Below are 24,385 nucleotides of genomic sequence, written 5' to 3' on the forward strand. Positions count from 1 at the left end.
GTTAGAAATTGAGAATTATAAGGTTGTGTATTTGCATATCATTTTCCAAAGTAGATGCACAGAACCTCAACCGCAGAAGATTCAAATAGAAGCTAACAAAATTTAGGACGCTACAAAAGGTAAACGTACATTATCGAGTGACTGTAAAGTGTATTTCAGAGTTTTGAAAGGCGCTTAGAAATTGAACGCATATTAAAAGCATTGTGGAAAGACAAATTCACGTGGCTTGTAGCAGACGACGCAACGCAAACATTGCATTGGGGAAAATGACGTACATTGTATGGACAAACGACTAACTGGAGCAAAATCATCAGCAAGGGATATTTACCATACTTTTCAACGTTTTTTTTTTTTGCGATTAGTCGTCTTATTATGTTTCAAGTTATGAAAAATGGGGCAGGCATCTTTTCAGAGTTGTCTACCCTGGTGTCCGCTAACTTTTTGTCATGAGTTTAAGACACTGACAATGGGCTATGATCCCATCATAACTCTGACATTTATCACTACGGATTTTTTTAAATTAGTGATGTTAAGTGTGAAACATTCAAAAGAAATACCTGAAATTTCAATTGTCATTGCATCAAAAGTCAAACTTATTATTATTTATTTAGCTTAATTTATGACAAAATGTCCATCCCGTGAGGTAATGATATTTTGGCTTCATTAGTCACATCACCAACGGTTATAAATAATGTTAGATTCCCTGAGAAATGTCCCTTGGACTCCAGTTAAGACTGTCCAAAATGATTTCACTTTCATATTGATCACAAAGTATCAAAGTACAGTATCTATTGCTAATTTACGCTAGCCTGTTGATGGTGGTCATTATAGAGTAGCATTAAGCTAGCTGCCCTTCGTTTGACTAACTTTGGCAAATTTAGCTTTTAAATACTGTGAAATCTTGGCTTACGAACTTTATTGGTTCCCACACACAGTGTGTAAGGCGAAAAGTGTGTATCCCAAAAATTAATTTCCCATAGGAAACCATTAAAATGAGAATAATCTGTTCCCAGGTCCCCATAAAACATAATTTTCTACTTTCTAATTTTCTAAGCCTTAAAACTACACAAAATATACCTTATTTTATTTATAATAAATGTGCTATGGCATTATAATTATAGAAATAAACTGTACTATATAATAAAGTCATTTTATTTACCTTTGTGATGGTCATTGATGGCTTGATGGAATGGAGTGGCCGGCTTCATCAGCATGAAACACGATGTGGAACATAGTCTTCTTCTTTCACCATCTTGAGGAATGATCATTTGGAGGTGCTTTCTCTGCCATAATTTTACCTTGTTCCTCATCAATTGTGTTTTGTTTAGCTGGCTCGATAGCTTTTTGCATCACGTGTACAGATGGCTTGTGCGGGTTATTTGTGGAGCCTGATTGATGGGAATTTTAACCTTGCAGTCTACATTCTGCCTTTGAACTATCAAAGTTGAAACTAGTCCAAATTTCACTGTTTTCTAGCCATTTTGTCACTCTCTCTCTGTCGTCTGCCTGTCGCTTTAATGTTTAAAGCACCTCCCCTCGCTGCTGCGTTCTTGACCAATCAGGTGGCTTTAACTGACAACTGGGGGCGGGGCATAGAGGACCAAAACAAGCCGGCTGCCATTTTCTTGTTAGGAGAACGGGCTTGTTCGCGAACGACACATCACACATTGTGTCGGCTCCATGTGTATCCCGAAAAATAGTTCGTATGCCAAGGTAAAATTTTCATAAATTTTACGTTCGTAAACCAAAAAGTTCGTAAGCCAAGGGGTTCGTAAACCGAGGTATCAGTGTATATCAGGACTGATTCCTGTTTTGTTGTAACTGTGAGTGACAACCAGCTCGAGTCTTCTTTAGATGCAGGTGAACACATTTGTGTGTTTACGGCGATGCTACGGTGCCAAGATGGCGGATCAAGATCCGTGGAGGAGGTCAGCTGTGTTTTCCTGAAAAGGCGTTGAGGTTAAAGGTGGTGTTGAGGAGGCGTTGCAACTCCGTCAGGTGCGTTTGTTTGTTTCCCGTTGCCGGGGCAGCTGCCGGATCGCGACCGGCATACCTGACAGAATACACACAACCAAGCGGTTAGCTTTGGGGTTTCAAGATTGGGGGTGTTTGGCATTCGGGATTTGGGATCTGGTTCAGAGTTAGGTTGGTTACAGGTTGGAGTTTTAAGGTTGGGATTTAATAAGAAGTTGAGGCGGGTAAAGGTTCAGGTTGCCCTCTCACCAAATGGGCCGGGCATGGCCAACAGTGGTCTGGAGGCGGGGCACGACATAGTGGTAGTAGCCCTGATTCTTGTGCTCTTCCTGACACCAGACCAAATCGGCCTGTGCGTAGCGCTCAGTCTCGGTCCGCAGCAGGTCAAACGGAAAACGGCGACAGCTGCGATGACCACTCACGTTAGAAAACCCTGCCAGGCGAATGGCCGAGTTGACGTGATACCATACCTGCTCCACCCGGACCAGCGCCACGGTGGTTTCTAGGTCTCGCTTGCTGCGCTCGCGGTGCAGGTCGTAGTAAATCTTTCCGCTACAGAACACAATTCGCTTCACACTGGCCGGTTGGCCAGATGCCGGACCTTCATCTGGGATCACACGCCTGAAGTGCGTTCCTGTGGAAGGGGTGGAGTAAGGGTTCCTAAGCATGATGCGATGTATTGTGGGACTGTATAGTTGATGAAATGTGCTCTGGTGCTTACCTGGCAGCATGAGGTCAAAACTGGACCGAGCCTCCGGGTGGCGGAGTAGTGACTTGGGAGTGAAGACGATCAGCTGTCATGGAAGAATAAGAGGTTGATGTTTGACTTTGGTATCAAGGGATTATGACTATTGGGTTACGTTAGGGCAGTGGTTCTTAACCAGGGTTCGATCGAACACTAGGGGTTCTTCTGTGAGTCGGTCTCAGGGGTTCGGTGGATCCTCCGTCACAGAGGTTCACCCATCAGTCTAGACTGCAGTTAGTAGGCACAGTCATTGGAAGAAGGCTTCGGTGAATGAGCAAATGAAACTGGTGGGGTTTGGTGCCTCCAACAAGATTAAGAACCACTGCCTTAGGGGTATGGTTGGAGGATTATGGTTCATTTTCTGGGGGTACGTTTACAAAGTCACAGTTCAGGATTAGGCTTTAGGTTGGGATTTGGTTCAGGGTTTTATTTTTGGGTTAGGAAATGTGGTTTGTGGGTTCTGGTCCAGGGTTCTTCATAGGGTAACAGGGTTCCCGGTTTAGGTTCAAGGTAGAGCAAAGTAACGCAGCCACTGACCGGCTTCCTGAAGGGCAACAGAATCTGTCGTCGAAGAACGTGGAAATAGTTAGCGGGCGTGGAGCAGTTGACTACCATCCAGTTGCAGTCGTACAGCTGCTGAATGGCAAAGTTGTCGTGCTGCTTCTGAGAAGTCAAGCGAGATGAAGACTTGGCATTTATTATTTATAAGTCAATGAGGCGACAGCAGACAGAAACTTACCGGAAACACATCCGGGTCATCCTTGCACATTTGAAGAAATCTTTCCGGGCGGGCTGACGAGTGCTCGGGACCCTGAGCCGCCATCATGTCGCATCAAAAATGATAATTAGGGTGCAAGGTGTGAACGGGGCCTTATACCGCAGACAAAAGTTGGAACGTACCATTCCCTCCATCCCGTGGGGAAGCAGCAACACGATGCCGTTCTGTCGGACCCACTTGGCCTGACCCGAGCTGATGAATTGGTCAATGATGCACTGAGCCGTATTGTGGAAGTCTCCAAACTGGGCTTCCCACAGAATCAGCGAATTGGGGTTGGCCATAGCAAAGCCTAATTCGAAACCTGACCGCATGTAGGAGAACAAGGACACAGCGGAGGTTCAGGTCAATGACGTTTTGAAGAATTGATTTTTGTTGTTTGCGGTTAATGATTCGAATTAAGGCTGAGGGTGATGATCGGGGTTCAGAGGTAACGTTAGTGTTGAGTCATTCCAATGTTGGGTTTGGTATTAGGTTTAGGGTAGGGTGGTAACGGTTTTGAGTTTATATAAGGTATATTTGTACACCGCTCACCCAGGACTCCATATTCTGACAGTGAGCTGTTGCAGACAGTATATGTGGCCTGGTCATTGGAGATGTGATTCATGGGAATGCAAATCTTCTTGTCGATGTTTTGGTCGTGAAGAACATGATGACGATGGCTGAGATGCAAATGAAACCAGTTAGACGTTGACGGCGGGAGAATTATTTTGAGATTTTGAAGTGACACCGACCTAAAGGTTCCTCTCTCCACGTCCTGACCACTGAGACGAACGTGGACGCCTTGTTTGAGCAGAGAGCCAAAGGCCATGTATTCACCCAGCGACCAGTCGCACACACGCTGCTTCACCATGTCAGCCCGGCCCTTCAGGATGCGACTCAGACCTGAAACGTCACCAGACTTAAACCTAATACACAACATGACCCAAATCTAAAACACGACAAGACTGAAACCAGAAATTTGTCAAAAATCTAACTAGAAACACATCAAAATTTAAACCTGAACCACTTGAACCTGATAAAACTCAAATATGGAAGAGGACAAGGTGCAACCCTAAAATGCAACAACTCTCAACCCTGAAACACATAAAGACACAAACTGGACATGGCCAAAACCTGCAACAGGCTAAGACAAAAAAAAAAACAAGTATAACTGGACGCAAACCTGAAACACGTCACAACTTAAACCTGAAATTGATAAGAATCAAACCATGGAATCTTATCTGATATGCAAAAACTCTCAAACCCCGGGTGAGCAAAACTCGAAGCAGACCTGAAACCCGATGAGAATTAAAAGCATGTAAACATTCAAAACGAAAGCCAGTACCTGGATGGATAGTGAAGTCTTCCACGGGGACTGAGGTGGCCACCTTTCCAATGTGACCCAGCTCGTCCTCAGCGAGGCCAGTGGACTGACAGCTCATCGTTTTGGGACGGCCATCGGCAGCGAAAAAATCTAGCAAGACATTGAGAAAACATCTTTTGAGGGTTAAACAAACATGAATAAGTCATCATCTCCTCAATTCAGTCCATGGTCTTGAGTGTTGGTCTCACCAGGCCAAGGGGAGTCCAGCCAGTGTTTGATGTCAAGGATCTTCTCATCTTTTGACCTAGCATAAGCTCGTTCGCAGATGTTGTCGTACTTAGCCACTTCTTCCTGAGGCACAAAATCGACCCCGGTGGTTTCGGTTCTTAATTGAGAGAAGAATCAATTCCTCAAGAGTACAGAGACTGAGGATGTCACAGAGGTACAATTTTAGATGCTGACTGTACGTTTCGTGATTGAGCAAGATCTTATAACTGGTCTCGACTTGTTTGATTTTCTGCCACAGTAACACGGAACTGTCTTAGAACCTGAAGGGTAAGACTGACACAATAGCAAGGAAACCTGATTCAAAAGTGAAACATTTACTCTACATGGAAGATTTTTGACCTCATACTCCTGGGCAGTGACCACCCCCTCTCCGATGAGCTTCTCCGCCAATTTGTGCAGGATACTCTTCTGTTTTTTGATCTGCTTGTACATCAGCGGTTGCGTAAACATGGGCTCGTCCATCTCGTTGTGACCGTTCCGTCGGTAGCAAACCTAAAGACACATCACTACCGGTATTGAAATCCGTCTCAGAGACCAAAGCGATCTGGAAGGTGCTATTCACCCACCAGGTCCACCACCACGTCTTTGTGAAAGGTGTTCCTCCATTCGGCCGCTACGTTGCATACGTACATGACCGCCTCGGGGTCATCGGCGTTGACGTGGAAGATGGGCGCGTTGACTACGCGGGCCACGTCCGTGGGATACGCGGACGAACGGGCCATCCTGGGATCTGTGGTGAAGCCGATCTGTGCCGTCAGGGTTCAAAAACAAAAGCCTGTGAGCCTTCAGCTCATTTTATGTCAGTGTAGGAATACAAATCGAAGAAATTACCATCTGTAATCTGATTCAAACAAAAGTTAAATATATTTTGTAGAACTGTAAACTCAACTTTAAATCTGAAACAGGTTTACCTCCCCTGAGCTAAGAACTCCTTGAGGCTTACAATCAATGGAAAATCTTGGAGGTAAGAGGAGAATCTGGCACCTGGTTGTTGACCACCACATGCACGGTGCCATGCGTGGTGTAAGACGGCAGGTCCGACAGGTGGAAGGTCTCGTAGACGATCCCTTGGCCGGCAAATGCCGCGTCGCCATGAATGAGGATGGACATCACCTAAGGAAAACACCAAAGGATAACCAAAAGCCTTACCAGATGCTGATGATTACTCATGGGATGACACTTGCCTTCTTGCCTTCTGTGTCTCCGCTGTAGAACTGCTCAGCTTTAGTCTTGCCCTGAACCACAGGGTCCACCGCCTCCAGGTGGGACGGGTTGGCCATGAGCGACAAGGTCATCAACTTCTTGCTGATGCGGTTGGTCCTCCTGTGGAACATTCCCAGGTGGTATTTGACGTCACCGGAACCCTGAGAGCAATGGGGGTCAGTGTCAGTTTGGTTCAGGAGGACAGCACTTTGGTTCCAGACCTCATCTGCTGACTCCAGTTTAGGATCAAACTGGCAGAAGATCTGGTCCAGTTCCTTGCGGATGACATTTGCAAGAACATTGAGCCTCCCTCTGGACAAAAACACAATCGTCAAAGACCTCCTGAAGAACCGATGAAGAACTTTGACTCCTTTCAGAACCTGTGCGGCATTCCCATGATGACGCTCTCCACGCCAAGAATGCTCGACTTGTCAATGATGGTTTTGAGAGCCGGGATGAGCGACTCGCATCCTTCCAATCCAAAACGCTTCTCAGATGACCACTTCCGCTGGAGGAACTCCTCAAATCTGTAAAGAGATTCAGAAACTGGATCCTCCCCTTCCATCATACTCTCGCGACCGCATCATCCTCACACCTGGTGGACTGGATCATCCGGGTCAGCATGATCCTCTTCTCCTCTGCGCTAAACTGCTGGATTCCGGGAGTCTCGAACCTCTGTCGGATCCACTGGCACTGTTGCATGTCATTGATGAACATGTACTCTACCCCAATGTGCTGGCAGTATGCCTCCTACATACCAGGAAGGTTTGAAATTCAGAACCCTGGCATTAAGGTTGCAGGGTCTTATCGCCCGTGTTTATACCTCGAGGCGTCGAAGGATCTCCCTGAGGGGTAACGCATCCTGGTTGCCGCCAATGAAAGTGGTTTTGGGAAGGCGGAACATCTTATCCAAATCCGAATGATCCAGACCATAAAAACCTGTCAGTGAGAAGCAAGGTCATTACTGTAAAAGCCGCTCCAGGAAAATGAATGAAGAAGGGTGGTCAGCGTGGGGGGGGGGGGGGTCTATGACATGACTGAAACAACAACCCACCAGGGGATCATGGGAAGACGGTCAACAAAATCAGGAACCGTGTAGAACAGTACATCTGTGTAAGGTCTCCGTCGTACAGTAGTGGTCCATCGATGACAAGGTTTCTTCAGCCGTCATCTGTACTTCTTTGAAGTTGTCAGACGTTTCGCTTCTCATCCAAGAGGCTTCGTCAGCGAACAAAAGCGAACTAAAGTCTTTTGCTGGTAGTTTCGGCCCTATATATATCCCTACTGTCCAGACGTGGCGGTGCCAGACTCTGCTATGATTGGTCCCTGCTCTCAGGTTGAGGGGAGCAGAGGACTACTCCCTGCGGCTACACTGATTACTTCTATTGTCCCGCCTGAGTATAAGGTCTACGACTGGCCTGATTGCCCCATTTGCTCTGGTATCACCTAATCAGAAAAACTAAGCCTATGTTGCCTAAGAAGTCCGTTGTACAAACGATCGAAATTGAACCTCACCCCACCATGGTGATTTCGTGAAGGATTTTGCTGTTTTATGAAAATAGCTTCTTTTACTCCCTTTTCAAATCATCTATTTTCTTTCGCTAAGATTTTAACGTAGAGAATAGTGACGCTTCTTCTTGTCTTGTGTTCTTGCTGGAGGCCAGCTTGTGATTATCACAATGTTGCATGTGCACCCCAGATAAGAAACTGACAGCAAGGAGGGGACGATGGGGGCAAAAAGGGGGTGCGGTGAGTACAATATGGCTGCGTCAACTTTAGCGATTTAAAACAACGTTCGACTTTAACCCGCCATCATAGAAGGAAAGCAATTTGCGTTACAGTATATCCAAGGAGACGCTGATAAGCAACCTTTGAACCTGATGCTGATTAGGCATCATGGGGTCCATCCCACATACGTACATGTAGCGACTCTCACAGTCACATAAGGAACTGGAAAAGTGAAGACTACAGTCAAGTGGCTAGCATGCTAATAACTAAACATGTCAACTTCCATACTCTCTAAAACTGGTGTGGAAAGCCAATTGTTATCTCCCCCTCTGGTACACCGCAGTCAACATTCCGTCTTAATCGCATTATTGTGTTGTGATTGTTAGCATAGCAATAGGAGGCCCACTTTTAGTGGCGCTAAGCGCTTTGTGACTATGCCGGCGCACAAACGGACAATGAAGGAGTGAGGGAATCACACATCTAATAATGTAACATTACATTTCCTGTAGATTAGCTCATGTCACTAGCTTCCCGCTAATTTTGGCTACCTCGCCATAACAGCGACTGCAAACAAAACAGGCAGTGATTAGCTACGTGGGCTAAAGGTTTATTAGTCGGCTAGCTCATGGGAAAACTGATGGCAAAGTAATAAGGTCATTGAACAGCAACTAGCCGATAGATAGCATATTTATAATTCGTGAGCAAGAATTGCAGTGATTGGTTAGCAGGCTAGCGGCAGATTTAAAAAAATGGAAATGGACGGAAAGAATATAAACTAAAAAAAAAGGGTCCCTCACCCACTTTCTGGGAGCCGATGCTACAGGGGGCATCGTCCAGGTCCACACAGCTGATTTCAAGAGGGTCCAATTTGGCAATGTGATGGCCTCGCAGCTGCAAAAGACAAAAGTCAATGTCCAAGCTATGGCTATCTATTCGCTAGCTATTAGCTATTTATTTGCTGGCTAATGGCTAGCTGTTCACTAGCTATTAGCTATTTATTCGCTGGGTATTAGCTATCTGTTCACTAGCTATTAGCTGGCTAATGGCTACCTATTTGCTGGCTAAAGGCTAGCTATTCGCTGGATATTGGCCGACTAGTGGCTCGCTATTAGCTATCTATTCATTGGCTATTAGCTATCTATTTGATGGTTATTAGCGATCTTTTCGCTGGCTAATAGCTATGTATTCACTAGCTATTAGCTATCTATTTGCTGGCTATTAGCTATCTGCTTGCTATCTATTAGCTATCGATTCACTGGCTATTAGCTATCTATTCACTGGCTAATGGCTAGCTATTCGCTGGCTATTGACCGGCTAGTGGTCTAGCGGCTAGCTATTTTCTGGCTCTTAGCTATATATTCGCTAGCTGATAGCTATTAATTCACTAGCTATTAGTGATCTATTCGCTGGCTAATAGCTATCTATTCACTAGCTATTAGCTATCTATTCACTAGCTAGCTAACTTGCTATCTATTTGAGTAACTTTGGGATTGAGAGAACACTGGCGTGTGTGGCTGAAAAACAATTATCCTGTGTCCTTGAGAGTTTTGAAAGGCGCTTAAAAATGAAATGTATTATTATGATGATGATGATTATTATTATGGCTGAAAACACAGCCATGAAATCGGACACAAGGTACCTGGTAAGTGCGTATGAGCGTGTGGACCGCCAGATGATCAGCCACTAACTTCTCGACGTCGGTCTCGGTGCTTAGCGGAAGGGTCCCTTGAAGAGGCGGTGGTCTTTGGTGGGTGGCGTGCGCGTTACGGAAAACGACATCCCACGACTGTATGGAGGCAAAGGAAAAGCGACTGTCTATTTTTATATATATATATATAAAAAACAATAATAATAATAATCCATCCATTTTTGCAATTTTCTAGAAGAGTTATAATCGCGAGGGCCTTTCGAGAGCTCTTTTAGAGCGCCTCATTGTCGGTAGTGAGTGTGTGCATGTCAAGAGGAGACAAGTATGTAGAAAAGACAAGGAATTTGTCCCAGGTAGAACATGCTGCACTAGCTATGTACAGGTAACATCCGACTTACGACCGAGTTCCGTACCGACGTAAGTCGAAATGGTCGTAAGTCGAAATCCATTCAAAATGTTGAATCGGAGGGTAAATGGCTCGCAAACTCCCCCTCTTAAAATGATAAAATAGGATCTGGAGGTTGTGGTTGTAAGTACGGGTGGTCGTAAGTCAGGCTTGTCGTAAGTCGGATGTTACCTGTATTTGTTATCTATTTGCTATCTAACTGGCAAGCTAGATATCTATTAGCTATGTAGCTATCTAGCTAATGATCTGGCTAGCTAGCTATTAGGTAACTTGCTAGCTTTCTTCTTATTATTATTATTATTATCATAATTTGTTAGCTATTTGCTATCTATTAGCCATCTGGCTGGCTACTGAGCTAGGTACATGTTGGCTTATGATTGGCTAGCTGGCTTTCTATCTTTTTGAGTTACTTCCGGGTTCAGGTTGCCGCTGCTCACCCACAGAAAAACTGATCCTGTGACTGTAAAGTGACCTTGAGAGTTTTGAAAGGCGCTTAGAAATGAAATATATTATTATTATTATGATTATGAAAGCACAATGCTAAGCTGTGATTGCTAAACTTTTCACCCTTTTCTATGACGTGTGAAATGTACAGTTTTATTTCCACTTTAAGTGCTATCTTCTTGTTTTCCATCGGAGAGTTTTTTATTGTCTAACAAGACAAGGCATAGGTTGCTCTTATCAGTTTCAAAGGGCTGATTTTTACAAGGCTTCCATTCATGATTGTCCACTGAGGGGGTCTAGGGGGGGCATGAGATGGTTTTCTGTGACACAAACAATGTTGCAAAGGTCAAAATAAACACACACAAAAAAATACATAAAAATGTAGCTATATAATTGTGGAACAGTAGACCAGGGATAATAATAATACATTTGATTTCTAAGCGCCTTTCAAAACTCTCAAGGTCACTTTACAGTCACAGGTTTTTTTTTTCTGTGGGTGAGCAGTGGCAGCCACACGCGCCAGGGTTCACTCAATCCGGAATAACTCAAATAGATCAAAAGTTAGCTAGATAGCTAATAGATAGCTAGCGAGATATTTCAATGATAGCTAGCTAATAGCTAGCTAGCGAGATATTGAATAGCTAGCTAGATAGATAGATAACTAATAGATAGCTAGCCAATAGATAGCTAATAGATAGCCAGCTAAAAGACAGCAAATAGATAGCCAGCTAGGTAGCAAATAAACAAACAAATACATAAATACATGCATCAATAAATAAAAACATAAATGCCTACATACATCTTAAAATGTAATGTATCATCTATCTATCCATCCATCTAGATATATGTATATACATGCGTATATGTAGGTGTATAAACAGCACTGCCACCTGCAGGATTGGAGTGGAAATACATTTGTCGAAATGTTGTTGAAGATTTCAAGTATTCCTCATGAATAAAAGTCAATATTTGCCTGCCGTGAGAGGTTGCCAGATTGCATCAGTGACGGTATTACACTTGAAGTGAATCGGCTCAGTCCAAACCAAACACGACAAAAACTTTGCGTACCTTGTGTACACTGCCGGGCTCCTTTAGCCACGCCAGGTACATTTCCTCCGTGTAGTTTCCATCGGTGCCATGAACAAAAGTATCTGCGGTGGCTGCCGATTTGGTCCCGCGTCCTCTATGGACAAGCCCGCCGTGGAACTTCCATTGCGCCAATGTCAAGGGGTGGAGCCTGTTTGCCGCCGAGCTCATCAAACGATGCATCTTGGCTTCTCGTCTGGTCAATCGGCGACCGCTCGGCTCGCCCTCCAGATGCTGCCCGCTACGAACACAAAGTTACATAAAAGTGTGGGAAATGCCATCGATCAATACTTATGTCATGTAAATATCTCAAGATACTAAATAAAAACTATATTTTGGCTAACTTTTAGCTATTTGAGTTACTTTCGGGTAGAGTGATTATTAGCTAACTCTTAGTAGCTAGCTGGCTTTGCTTCCGGGTTTAGCTCACTCTTAGCTAGCTTTCTATCTATTTGAGTTACTTCTGGGTTGAGTGATTATTAGCTAACTCTTAGCTATCTAGCTTTCTATCTATTTGAGTTACTTCCGGGTTGAGTGATTATTAGCTAACTCTTAGCTAGCTAGCTGGCTTTCTATCTATTTGAGTTACTTCCGGGTTGAGTAACTATTAGCTAACTCATAGCTAGCTACCTTTCTATCTATTTGAGTTACATCCGGGTGGAGTGATTATTAGCTAACTCTTAGCCAGCTAGCTTTCTATCTATTGGAGTTACTTCCAGGTTGAGTGATTATTAGCTAACTCTTAGCTAGCTTTCTATGTATTTGATTTACTTCCGGATTGAGTGATTATTAGCTAACTCTTAGCTAGCTAGCTTTCTATCCATTTGAGTTGCTTCCGGGTTGAGTGAACGCTGGCGCGTGGCTGCCACAATGCTCATCCACAGAAAAACTGATCCTGTGACTGTAAAGTGACCTTGATAGTTTTGAAAGGCGCTTAGAAGTGAAATGTATTATTATAAAAAATGTTACATGCCTTGCCTGACTCCGCCCTTCCCGTGACGTCACACAACTATGGGGTCTGCTCCTGATGACGACGAAACGAGTTACATCCAACCCCGTAGACCGATGGGGGGGGGGCTCACGTCACGTGACATTGACAGCGAAACAAGACCCAGGGCGAAGGAGGGGGGGGGGAGGTAATATTTCATATTTGTAAACGGAGGGAACACAAACAAACTTCAAAATGTTTCAAAGTTGCCTGAGGCGCGATTAAGACATTCTTTGAACGATACTTACCCACGCCGACAACAAACATGGGCGTCCTGAAGTGCAGTCGAAACGCATTCGCACGTGAGCGGTTCGCACGTCGTCAATTTGTTTAACAATAAACTCACGGGTCGAGAATTATAAAAACATTACACGTTTAATACAAATAAAAAACTTTTATTGACTTACCTATGTATAAGTGGGTGTTTTTTTGCGTTGAGTCCTGTCGTGTTTGGTGCGTGAGCGTGCGTTGCGCGCTCCGCGCAGGCGTGGTGGTGAAGTGTGTGTGTTTGTGTGGGGGGGGGGGGGGGGGGACGGACGCTCACGCCGGTTGTGACGTCACCAAAGGCTGATTTGTGAGCGAATGCACGGGTGACAACAAATGGATGAGAAATGCATATTTGAGAGGAGTGTTTTTTTTTTTTTTTTTTTTTTAGCAATGTCATTAAAAATATGGGATGGAAAATGTGTGTGAGGAAAAACTGGACATATCTTTGACATTAATTAAAGACAAATTTTGTAGAAAATACCTTTCCAGCTGACTTTGTGATCAATCTCGGGCTGTTAACGGGCACAAAATTAAGATTGCTAAATCTCTAACAATTTTTTTCCTAATATTTATTTTAGAATATAATATCACATTTTTATATGCGGTGTTATCACAAACAGATTTTGAATGAAATGTTTTTCCCCTTTTTTTGTCAGTTTTTTTGTTCATTTATTTCCTCATAAAAAACACAGAAAATCTTTATGTTCCTGTACTAAAGAGTATGTGTATACATATACATATATATACATATATATACGTACATATATATACATATACACATATATATACATACATATATACATACACATACACACATGTGTATATATATATATATATATATACATATATATATATAGTACAGTATACATATAGAAAGTATATATCCCCCCAAAAAAATAACACATCTTGGGAAAGTCATAAATAGCCGAAAAAAATGACAGAAATAGCTGAAACTCTGGTGAATGGTCTTCCATAAACTGAATAAATTGTGGTTTTAATTTGAAATAAATAGCCTTTTAATCAAAGCCACAATGGAAAATTTCATGGGTACGCTCCTTTTTGGGTCACCCTGTGTGTGTATGTATATATACAGCAAGTGTCATCATCACTTATGGTGGACAGCTAGAAGTGAAAATGGATATATACATATATATACTGTTTATATACATAGATATACTATATATATACACATATATTGATAGGTAGGTGGAACTAGAAGTCCGAATCGGCGTCTTATTTCCATGCAACTGGTTGTGCGAGTCCTAAAACCTAAACAATGCGGCAATGCCTGTTGTTGCAGTTAAGAACAATAAACTTTTCCTTCATGCTAACTCCATGCAAATATGTAATTATCGTCATTAAGTGCTTTTAATCGAAAAAAATCTACTTGATCATTGTCGTGTTTATTTTTTTTGCATTAACAATGAGCCAACGTGTCGGACAAGTCGGACTCATGACGTCACCACATTGACACTTTATTGATCGAATAGCACAAGTTCTGTTTTTAATACATGTCAACCCCCCTCCTTGTCATAATCAGTAAACAAAACAATTGGCATACTTGGAGGATGTTTTAGTTCATCAATGGCGTGACATCGAGATGTGTACGTGTCATACCGTGGAAGTCACGCATAACGAAACCAAATTAGCCAAAGGCGTAGAAATATCACATCAAGTATAAAGACTTTTTTTTTTTCAGATGAATCCTTTTACGGTCGTTATTCAATTCGATTCTCTGTCCCACATATGAGTTAATATGTAGCGATCTGGCAACACACTTAAAGGACAACCGACGTCTCCGGACAAGTTGTGTCCATAATTTGTAAAATGGCTTCAAATGACTTCTACTGAGAGTATTTTACAAAGATTCCACTGCATGTAGCTATATTTTACGTTTTAAGACATGCGCTGAATATTCCGGAAGTCTTGTTTTTGAGTTGGTGACGAGTCGTGACATCACTGAAGGAACGCCCCTGACCGAAAAAAGGACACATTGTAGCAGTCCTTCCATCACGTCAATGCATTTTGCTGTACTTTATTTGGTCTGAAAACTTCGCGTTGCACCAAAAAGAGGCAGAAGAGGGCGACAAAGCTCCGTGTAAGGAATTAATCAGCCTGTGGAAACGGGCTGATTAATTCCGTACACGGAGCTCGGGTGCCATCTTCTGCATTTTCTAGGACGCTACACATGAAGGCATTGTTTTGATTCTAGAGCAAGGCGAGATGTCCTGGTGTGACGTCACCAACAAGGGGGCGGGACATTCTGAAAGTGACCACTTCCGGGTTCTTTTTTTTTTGCAGATTTTTGACACTTTAAGTCATTTTTATTGTTGTTTTGCATTTGACTAAAAATATCAGCCTGCGTGTTTTGGCTATTTTCGATGCTATAAAACGTTTTTCTGATGTCAGTTAGGAAACAAAAAAATGGTGTCGGTTGTCCTTTTAACAAACAAATGCCTTTCTAATGCTATAAAAGAAGACGGTGATGATCATAAACATTTCAGATTATCGCACACCTGTCAATCTAATCGTCAAAATCACATATCCTTACATTATACAGTCCGGTGGACTTTAAAATTGCTCGGTCAATGTTCAAAGTAAATAACAATATGCTCCCTTACCCCTTTCATGCACCCTGTGACCTGATAACCCTGATAAGCTGTCCACTGTAGTAACCTCTGTCCCTGAAACACATAATTAGTTAGAATGAACCAAGAGTAATATTTGTTTAAAAAAAAAACATCAATTTGTGGAAGAATAATAATACATTTCATTTATAAGCGCCTTTCAAAACTCTCAAGGTCACTTTACAATCACAGGATAAGTTTTTTTTTCTGTGAGTGAGCAGCGGCAGCCACACGCGCCAGCGTTCACTCAACCCAGAAGGAACTCAAATAGAAAGCAAGCTAGCTAGTAAGCGAAAAGTGAGCTAATAGCTAGCGAAAAGATAGCTAATGGCTAGCGAAAAGATAGCTAATGGCTAGCGAATAGATAGCTAATAGCTAGCGAATAGATAGTTAATAGATAGCCAATAACTAGCAAATAGATAGCAAACAGCTAGCAAATAGATAGCTAACAGCCAGCAAATAGCCAGCTAATAGCTAGCGAATAGATAGGCAATAGATAGCTAATGCCTAGCGAATAGATAGCTAATACCCAGCGAAAAGATAGCTAATAGCTAGTGAATAGATTTGAGTTACTTCGGAGTTGACGATAAATTGAAAACTTTTTCATACATATCCATGTTCTCCATTTTGTCAAAGAGAAATTTTAGAAAGCTCAACAGTAATGCAAAAGCAAACACTGTTGATATTCGTCTACATTGCAATTTGCCAATCAGGATGCAGCACAAAACGCCACCATAATAAATAAAGAAATAAATACAATAAATCTGTAAAACTGTCTGAAACCTTTCATCCACTCTCAAATATATATCAATAAATAATTGCGGACATTTTATATCTGGGGTGCTATATGGTTGGGACAAAATGGTGGTCTGATAGTTTTAGATTGTAAGGTAGACATTTTGAAATCAGCAACAGTATGAGCTTCTACACATTCTGTTCTTTGGTTTTTCTTCATGTAAACTTTGTACAGGTAATATTCGACTTACGACCAAACGGTCATAAGTCAAAATGGTCGTAAGTCAAAATCCATTCAAAATGTTGAATGCTGTTGATGCCGGCTGGCTGGCCAAAATTGTTGCACGCGTTGCCGGCCTGTTAAAATTTTTAAAATAGGGTCCGGAGGCTGCGGTCGTAAGTATGGGTGGTCGTAATTAGTGGTCATAAGTCGGATGTTACCTGTATTTTGATTGCTGATTTAATTTGACCAAAAAAATATGTTGATATCGCATATGTGGGACATTGGTGACATGATCGCCCTCTTTAGGAAAATTGAAGTATTGACTCAAATGTATTATTATTATTATTATTTTTTCTTAATACAAACAATGCCAGCTAAGCATTGTGGGTGATTTTGTACTTTTACAGGGCTCCTCCCAGTGCTTTCTTGTTCCTCTGGTACAAAAACAGTCTATCAAGAAGCCAAATCATCAGCGACAGAAAAACCTCAACTTCATGCACTTCAACTCATTTGCATTCACACAAACGCGCGCGCGCACACACACACACACACACACACACAAAGTGTAGAGGAGACGATAACGTCACAGAGCAGCCGTGCAGGGGGAGAAGCCATGCTGGTCAGAGGAAACACCATAGTGGCTATATGTCAGTGTGTCCGCCATATTGGATGTGGAAAACCAAACCCTTATTTTTAATCAGATGACTCTGAATGATTCTTAATTAGGTTCAGGTATGTATGTATATCAGAGATAATGTTTTAGTCCTGAATCAAGATACAGTTTTGAGAGAAGGTTCTCACCCCAAATAGAAGGTTGTATTCCAGGTAGAAGGTTTAAGCGCAGAGAGTAGATTGCAGTCCCTCTGATCGCTCCGCTTTTGCCACATCCAATATGGTGTCTACGTGGGGTGGAAGGGAGTATAAATGCACAAGAGCACCAAAGAGAGGCGTAAACATCAACAAGTCCGACTGGGGCGGAGGTAGGGGAGGGGGGGGGGGTATACAAAACAGACAAGCGGGGGTGGCAAGGAGGAACCGGGTGGGCTTTTCAGTCGGCAGCGTCCCATCCGAGAATGAAGTCCGGTGACTGTCGAGGGGTGACTCCAGAGGCACCCCGCAACTCGCTGCTCCCCATCTCCAAAATGCGAAACTGAAAAGCACAGACACAAAAATAGCTAAATAGATAGATAGATAAATACACAGATAAATAGATAAATAAATAGATAAGTAGATAGGTGAATAAATAAATAAAGAGATAAATAAATAGATAGATAAATAGATAAATAAGTAGATAAACAGATAGATAAATAGATAGATAAATAGACAGATGAATAGGTAAATAAATAGATAAATAGATAGATAAGTAGATAAACAAATAGATAAATAGATAAGTAGATCAATAAATAGATAAATAGATAAATAAATAAATAGCAAAATAAATAGATGAATAGATAGATAAATAGATAATTGGATAAATAGATAAATAAACAGATAAATAGCTAAATAGATAGTTAAATAGATAAATAAATAGTTAAATAGATAGATAGATAAATAGTTAGATAAAAAATAGATAAGTAGATTACTATAAAAATAAACACACACACACAGTCACACCACTCCAGAAGGTGGCGCTTTAGCTCCAAACTGGAAGACAACGTAAAGTTTAACACCCAAAGTTTTACAGGCAGTGCGTGCGTGGCGACGGTGTACCTCAAGCCTGCAGAGGTGCGGCGTGAGCTCCGGAGCAGTGGAAGTGAACATTGTGCCAGCGTCCATCGCGGCGCTGCCACACCCTGGTCTCTTCCGACTGGCTGGAACGCGGGTGACCGCCGGCGTCCACGAACTGCGTCAGGCGGATATACGCCATGCAGGCTGCGTCTTCGCCCATCATATGAACGTGCGGGTTTAGGATGGTCGTGTGGATGGGCTTTGTGTTTTTTGACAACACTGTTGGAAGAGGTGGCGGATTGTTATGCTTCGGAGGCTACGTTGACGATTGTTTGGAACCTCCAGAAGTTGTGTTTGATGATGTTCAAGTAAAAATGGTGACTTGTTATAATAGCACGTTTCATTTCTAAGCGCCTTTCAAAACTTTCTGTGGGTGAGCAGCGGCAGCCACAAGCGCCAGCGTTCACTCAACCCGGAAGTAACTCAAATCGATAGAAAACTAGCTAGCTAATAGATAGCTAATAGAGAACTAGCTAGACCGCTGATAGATAAGATAGATAGCCAGCCAACTAGACCGCTAACAGCTAGCTAATAGATAACTAACAGATAGCAAATAGATAGCTAGGTAGGTAGCTTGATAGCTAGCTCGACTGTCATATAAGTTTTCTTTTTAGTTTGTATTTGACCTGTTATCTGAGCTTGAAATGGGGGCGTCTGTCCAAAATAAAACACAAAGCATACACGTTGATTTAAATAGTGCTTTAACAACAGCTGAAGCTGGAACAAAGCGCTAACACTGAAAAAAGGGAAATGCTACCCCCTGGTGGAAGGGAAAAAACATTGCTAGAGGTCTGGCCAGCGATTTATCAGCACCCCAGCGAGAAAAAAACAAAACCCGAACAAATTCAGGAATGGCGCCCCACGTCACGTTTTTCAATTCCCGAATAAATTCGGTAAAGCACTGGTCAGACCTCTGGCATTGTTTTTCTCACCCTCGAGGGGGCAGAATTTGCCTTTTGCACAGCCACCCCCATTTCAAGCTCAGATAACTCCAGACCTATGTACCTTAGGAATTAACTATTTTTTTTCTGATGAGTGTAAGGTTTGTTACGCTGCATTGAATGTTTATGTCGTCCTCAAACTCAATATTCAGCGGTTCCTCCAATTTGAGTGAAAATGACAAAAACCCTGGCACTGCAGTGGACACATTTTTCCACATGGTCTGGCAGGGAATGAGTTAATTGTTCTGGTTGCCATGTCTGATGTTCTCAGTCTAAAATTTGTTTGTTAGCTCTTTCTCTTGTTTCTATTTATAACTGTATTTTATTTATTGTATTCTATTTGTGATTCTATTTTATTTATTATTTGTCTGTATTTTACTTGTCTGTGACTGTAAAGTGTCCCTGAGAGCTTTGAAAGGCGCTTAAAATTAAATGTATTATTATGATGATGATTATTATTATTATTGGTTGGTTACAAAAGTGCAAAGTGGCATTTTTTTCTTCTCACGGTTGTCAAAGTAGAAGCGGTGGAAGTCCATCCCCTCCACCAGGTTGCCGAGGCCTTCAGGTTCAAAGGATGTCAAACCGGGATCGCAAATCTTTCTGTAGATATACAAAAAAAAAAAAAAAAAAAAAAAAAAATGAGCAACAGCGGCAAATAAAAAGCTCAGTCTAATAAAGTCTTCTGAAACAAACAAGTAGGGCGCCCACTCCAAATAATTCACAGCGTCCATTTGTTGGTGTGCTTTTGACGCATTCCGTGTTTTGTTTTTTTTCCCTCCATTTTGATGTGACTGTGGGGGGGCAGATTTGTGCGACTTTGAACGCATCACAAAGAACGGGCACATATTCACAAAGCCGGCCTGTAATTACTTCCTTAATCTTTCGAGGACAAATACATTTGGCACGTCAATCCCGTGAATGCTTTCGCGCTAATGGTGATTCAATCCCCCCTACGCAACCCCCCCAATCTGACAACTCACGCGTAGGCTTCAAAGTCGCCGTTATTGACGGCTTCGATGAGCTGCTCCGTCATCTTGATGACTTCTTGCTTGCGAGCTGCAAAAAAAAAAAAAAAAAAAAAAAAAACGTGAAAAGTTGCTCAAATGAAATGTTTTATTGTCATCATCATTTGCTAGTTATTTTCTATCTATTAGCTATCTGGCTGGCTAGCTATCACGCTAGCTATCTAGCTCGGTATCTGTTGGCTATCGATTGGCAAACTAGCTAGCTTTCTATCGATTTGAGTTACTTCCGGGTTGAGTGAACGCTGGCGCGTGTGGCTGCCACTGCTCACCCGCAGAAAAACCTATCCTGTGACAGTAAAGTGACCTTGAGAGTTTTGAAAGGCGCTTAGAAATGAAATGGATTCATTATCATTATTATTAAAATCACAAAGATGAAGTCATCAAGCCATCGAAATAAAAACTCACCAAAATAAAACATGCAGACAAATCAATTTACGGTTTGACAAACGCCAAACGGGGTGTTGACGCCCCAACTCACCCGAGAGCTTGGCAGCCATTTTGAGGTGTCAAATGTGTGACTCGTAGCCTCCTCCATGGAGGGACTCCACTCGCCGCTTCCTCGCTCAAATGCTCGTCACCCTCATATTTACCACGAGCTCACTCCTCGCCGCTCATGGGGAAGCTGAGCTTATTAAGCCCCTCCCTCGCAAGGGGCGTGGCCTCCGGAGGGTGTTCCCAATCACAGAACTCTCAAAATGGCGGAAGCGTTCAATGACAATCAAAGTGGGCCAACTCCATTTTTTTGTGTTATCTTATGGGTTTCATTTGCGACCCACAAAATATTGAGTTTTAGGACTATGTAAACATTCAATGCAGCGTAAGAAACATTCGACTTTCTTCTTTTATTAGAAAAAAAATAGTTAATTCCTAAGTTATATGGGTCTGGAGTTATCTGAGCTTGAAATGGGGGCGGCTGCACAAAATACAATACATACATATTGATTTCTATAGCGGTTGAACAACAGCTGAAGCAAGAAAAAAGCGCTAACATGGACAAAAGACAAATGCTGCCCCCTTGTGGAAGGGAAAAAAACATCACCAGACGTCCTGTCAGTGCTTTATCGGCACCCAAGTAAGAAAAAACAAAACCCGAACAAATTCGGGAATGGCGCTCAACGTCATATTTTCAATTCCTGAATAAATTCGGGAATGGCAGTGAATGAGTTCATGCCATAATTACTTGAAAAATGTCGTGCGTTTGATGTAGCGGTTAGCATAGCATCGCTCACCTTTCACATCTTCATCCTCGATTGTTGTGTTGCTGCTGTCTGATGATTCCTGCAAGTAACACACATATTAAAGAGGAAACGAAAACACACACCACACCCACACACACACATTAAAAACAACAAAATGTCCTCAAATAACGAAACAGCAAGCAAGCGAACGACAAAAAGGAGGGCTGAGATTCCAAATAAATCCTCGCCAGACGACCAAAACAAAAGTAGCAATCGGCAAATACGACGCGGCGGGGGGAAAAAAATGCAGTACCTTTATCCCATCTACCGGATTATGGATTACGGTTGTCTGACTCTCCTAGAGGACCACCAGGAACAGGATATGGAGGAAAAGGGGAAGAAGAGGAACAACAGGAAGATGTGAAGAAGCAGTGAAGTGTTGTCATGAATTGGAAAGAGGAGAAAATTACAGCGATACCTTGGTTTACAAACTTAATTGGTTCCCAGAGTGTGTAAGGTGAAAAGTGTGTATCCCAAAAATTAATTTCCCATCGGAAACCATTCAGATGAGAATAATCCGTTCCCAGGTCCGCACAAAACATAATTTTCTACTTTTCTAAGCCATAAAACTACACAAAATAGACCTTATTTTATGTATAATAAATGTGCTATGGTATTGCAATGAAAGAAATAAACTGTACTGTATAATAAAGTGGTTTTATTGACCTTTGTAATGGTCGTTGAAGTCTTGATGGAATGGAGAGGCCGCCGATGGCTTGTGCCTGATTGATGGGATATTTTAACCTTGCAGTCTACACTCTGCCTTTGAACTTCGATCAAAGTTGAAACTCTCTCACTGTCGGCTGCCTGTTTCTTTAATGTTTAACCCACCCACCTCACTGCTGAGTTCTTGACCAATCACGTGGCTTTAACCGAAGACTGCGGGCGGGGAATAGAAGACAATAACAGTCAGCTGCCATTTTGTTAGAAGAACGGGCTCGTTCGCGAACGACATATCACTCATTGAGTCAGCTCCATGTACGGAAAGGGTTTGTATGCCAAGGCAAAGTTTGTATGCCAAGGTAAAATTTTCATAAATGTAACGTTCGTAAACCCAAAAGTTCGTAAGGCAAAGGGTTCGTAAACCGAGGTATCACTGTCGTGGAAAATTAAGGAAGAAGTGCCGATTTATCATGCTAATGCTAATGCTAATGAGCACAATGTGTGACGTTCAAATCAATGATTGACACAATAGATGGGATGTGTGGGAACCATTTGCACGCCCCACCCCCCCCCCCCCCCCCCCCCCCCTGTAAAAACTGCCAAAAACACACACGCCATGCATATAATCACACACACACGAGGCGTACCAGTGCAGTAGACGTAACAGAGTTGTTGGCTTTGTTTGTGTTGTTGTTGTTGTTCTTGCTACTGCTGTTGCTGTTGTTGCTCTGCGGGAAACACAAAAAAAAGCGGCAAAGAGCTTCTTGGACTAACTCGCATCCATGACATGTTACGTTTGGTCCCGCCCACTATTTTGCTCACAACCACTTCAGCCATGAGGCAGTACGACAACAACAACAACAACAACAAAACAAAAACCACAACACATGTGGAGCATGCAATATTGCTTATGGGACAATTTGTAATTCACAAATATGAGTTCAAGTCATGTGACATTTAAAGAGCGGCCATCTTGTGTTGCCATTAATTTCTGAAAACCTGCTATGAGCATTTGTTTCATGCTAGGATCCCTCTTTGGACTACGAAAGCCTCTCAAAGACCGTTCATACTTTTATATACATTTTATATTTTGCACTATTCTTTTTATGAAACTTTTATGAAATTTTGCTGCTGTAGATTGCAAATTTCCCAATTGTGGGACTATTAAAGGCTTTCTTATTCTTATTCTGATCCCGAACGGTTTTACTTTCAATTGAATCTTTGGGGTTTCACTCAGCTATAACTCAAAAAAAGAAAAGCTAATTTTTACAGCACTTTTTTTTGTACGACTTTATGCAATGTCGTACACATAATAATAAAAATACTGTATGTGAGTTGAAGTTACGTCACATACTGTATGGAAGTCACGTGACTTTCAAACAGAATCAAGCAAATTAGGACATTCCCGTCCGTGTATGAGCGCGTGCGCGTTTATGTACTGTTGACGTAACGTTAGATTAATCATCTGGTGGCAAATAATCTGAGATTAGCACCGCTCTCCAAAGGTTGGGTGACGTTGGGGGGAGAGGGTGAGGTAAAATGGGGGTTGGGGTGCTGTTTTGGGCCCATGATGAGGAGATGAAGCGAAAGCAGGACGGAAGAGGTGAAGAAGAAAAGAAGGTTAATGAAAGGGAGGCGGAGAATTCCCCAACTGGATGCGGGCGGGTTAAGTGTGTCACCTTAATACGGGACGCTAAAAATAGTCACTTCAAATGAGAAATGCAACCATGTCATCGTTTGGGTGTCAAAAAGTGTGAGTGTTTGTCTCACACATACAGACACGCACGCAACATGGTTCAGTCAACACTTCCTGCCATTTCAAAGAATAATAATAATAATAATAATAAATTGATGAGCAACTATAACTCCTGCAAAGCTTTTTGGTTGAATGGAAATAAAGCAAATTGCACAGACCAAACAAAGCTAAATTGCTTGGATTTGCTGTCTGTCTAGCTGGCTAACGATGTAGCTGGCTATTTATCCATTTCCTATCTATCATCTATCTGTCTAGCTAGCTAGCTATGTGGCTGGCTATTTATCCATGTGCTAACTGTCTAGCTAGCTAGCTATGGAGCTGGCTATTTATCCATTTGCTATCTATTTACTATCTGTCTAGCTTGCTAGCTATGTAGCTGGCTATTTATTAGCTATATGGCTATATAGCTAGTTAGCTAACTGTCTATCTGGCTATAGATTAGCTATCTGTTGGCTAGCTAGTTAGCGTTCTATTGATGTGAGTTACTTCCGGGTTGAGTGATAGTTGCTTAAATGAAATGTATTATTTTTATTATTATTATTATTATTATTATTATTATCATCATTTGTTAGCTATTTGCTATCTATG

At 42.2% G+C, this 24,385-nt stretch overlaps 2 protein-coding genes across 8 annotated transcripts in view; both read right to left on the reverse strand.

The window, feature by feature from the left end:
- Positions 1–17,551, reverse strand: ogdhb (oxoglutarate dehydrogenase b). 4 transcript variants are annotated; one of them, XM_089021089.1, is made up of 23 exons: positions 12,999–13,114; positions 11,586–11,844; positions 9,659–9,805; positions 8,817–8,910; positions 7,115–7,230; positions 6,887–7,041; positions 6,672–6,818; positions 6,513–6,603; positions 6,273–6,452; positions 6,073–6,201; positions 5,655–5,834; positions 5,428–5,580; positions 5,049–5,151; positions 4,822–4,950; positions 4,229–4,379; positions 4,029–4,156; positions 3,620–3,798; positions 3,459–3,530; positions 3,257–3,382; positions 2,696–2,768; positions 2,440–2,608; positions 2,224–2,379; positions 1–2,053 (listed from the first exon to the last, which is right to left on the reverse strand). In XM_089021089.1, exons 2-23 carry the CDS (start codon positions 11,784–11,786, stop codon positions 1,930–1,932), a joined length of 3,003 nt encoding a protein of 1,000 aa, XP_088877215.1. In that variant the 5' UTR covers positions 11,787–11,844; positions 12,999–13,114; the 3' UTR covers positions 1–1,929. The 4 variants fall into 4 exon arrangements, with proteins under 4 accessions (XP_088877215.1, XP_088877214.1, XP_088877213.1 ...); XM_089021088.1 differs by lacking the exons at positions 1–2,053; positions 12,999–13,114 and adding exons at positions 15,480–15,542; positions 17,245–17,551 and having other exon boundaries at positions 2,232–2,379; positions 2,445–2,608; positions 6,273–6,603; XM_089021087.1 differs by lacking the exon at positions 1–2,053 and having other exon boundaries at positions 2,232–2,379; positions 2,445–2,608.
- camk2b2 (calcium/calmodulin dependent protein kinase II beta 2) overlaps positions 14,321–24,385 on the reverse strand; it is an 18,708-nt gene continuing 8,643 nt past the window's right edge. The window contains exons 15-21 of one of the 4 annotated variants that reach the window (XM_089021110.1): positions 22,689–22,769; positions 21,632–21,676; positions 21,370–21,418; positions 20,096–20,171; positions 19,621–19,715; positions 18,154–18,390; positions 14,321–17,593 (exon numbers count right to left, since the gene is read on the reverse strand). In XM_089021110.1, the coding sequence (XP_088877236.1) occupies positions 18,155–18,390; positions 19,621–19,715; positions 20,096–20,171; positions 21,370–21,418; positions 21,632–21,676; positions 22,689–22,769 (582 nt within the window). In that variant the 3' untranslated portion in view covers positions 14,321–17,593; position 18,154. The remainder of the gene's footprint in view (positions 17,594–18,153; positions 18,391–19,620; positions 19,716–20,095; positions 20,172–21,369; positions 21,419–21,631; positions 21,677–22,688; positions 22,770–24,385) is intronic. The other 3 variants (XM_089021112.1, XM_089021111.1, XM_089021113.1) reach the window with 3 other exon arrangements.

This window comes from Hippocampus bargibanti, linkage group LG18 (genome assembly GCF_051943395.1).
Source record: "Hippocampus bargibanti isolate YZ-2025 linkage group LG18, ASM5194339v1, whole genome shotgun sequence".
Taxonomy (NCBI): domain Eukaryota; kingdom Metazoa; phylum Chordata; class Actinopteri; order Syngnathiformes; family Syngnathidae; genus Hippocampus; species Hippocampus bargibanti.

Excerpts from the sequence above, each read along its gene's own strand:
- ogdhb (XM_089021089.1), bottom strand. The coding sequence starts at position 11,786 with ATGCATCGTTTGATGAGCTCGGCGGCAAACAGGCTCCACCCCTTGACA. Across the intron at positions 6,819-6,886 it reads CGGATGATCCAGTCCACCAG|ATTTGAGGAGTTCCTCCAGC; the intron begins GTGTGAGGATGA and ends ATCTCTTTACAG. Across the intron at positions 4,157-4,228 it reads GTGGAGAGAGGAACCTTTAG|CCATCGTCATCATGTTCTTC; the intron begins GTCGGTGTCACT and ends TTTGCATCTCAG.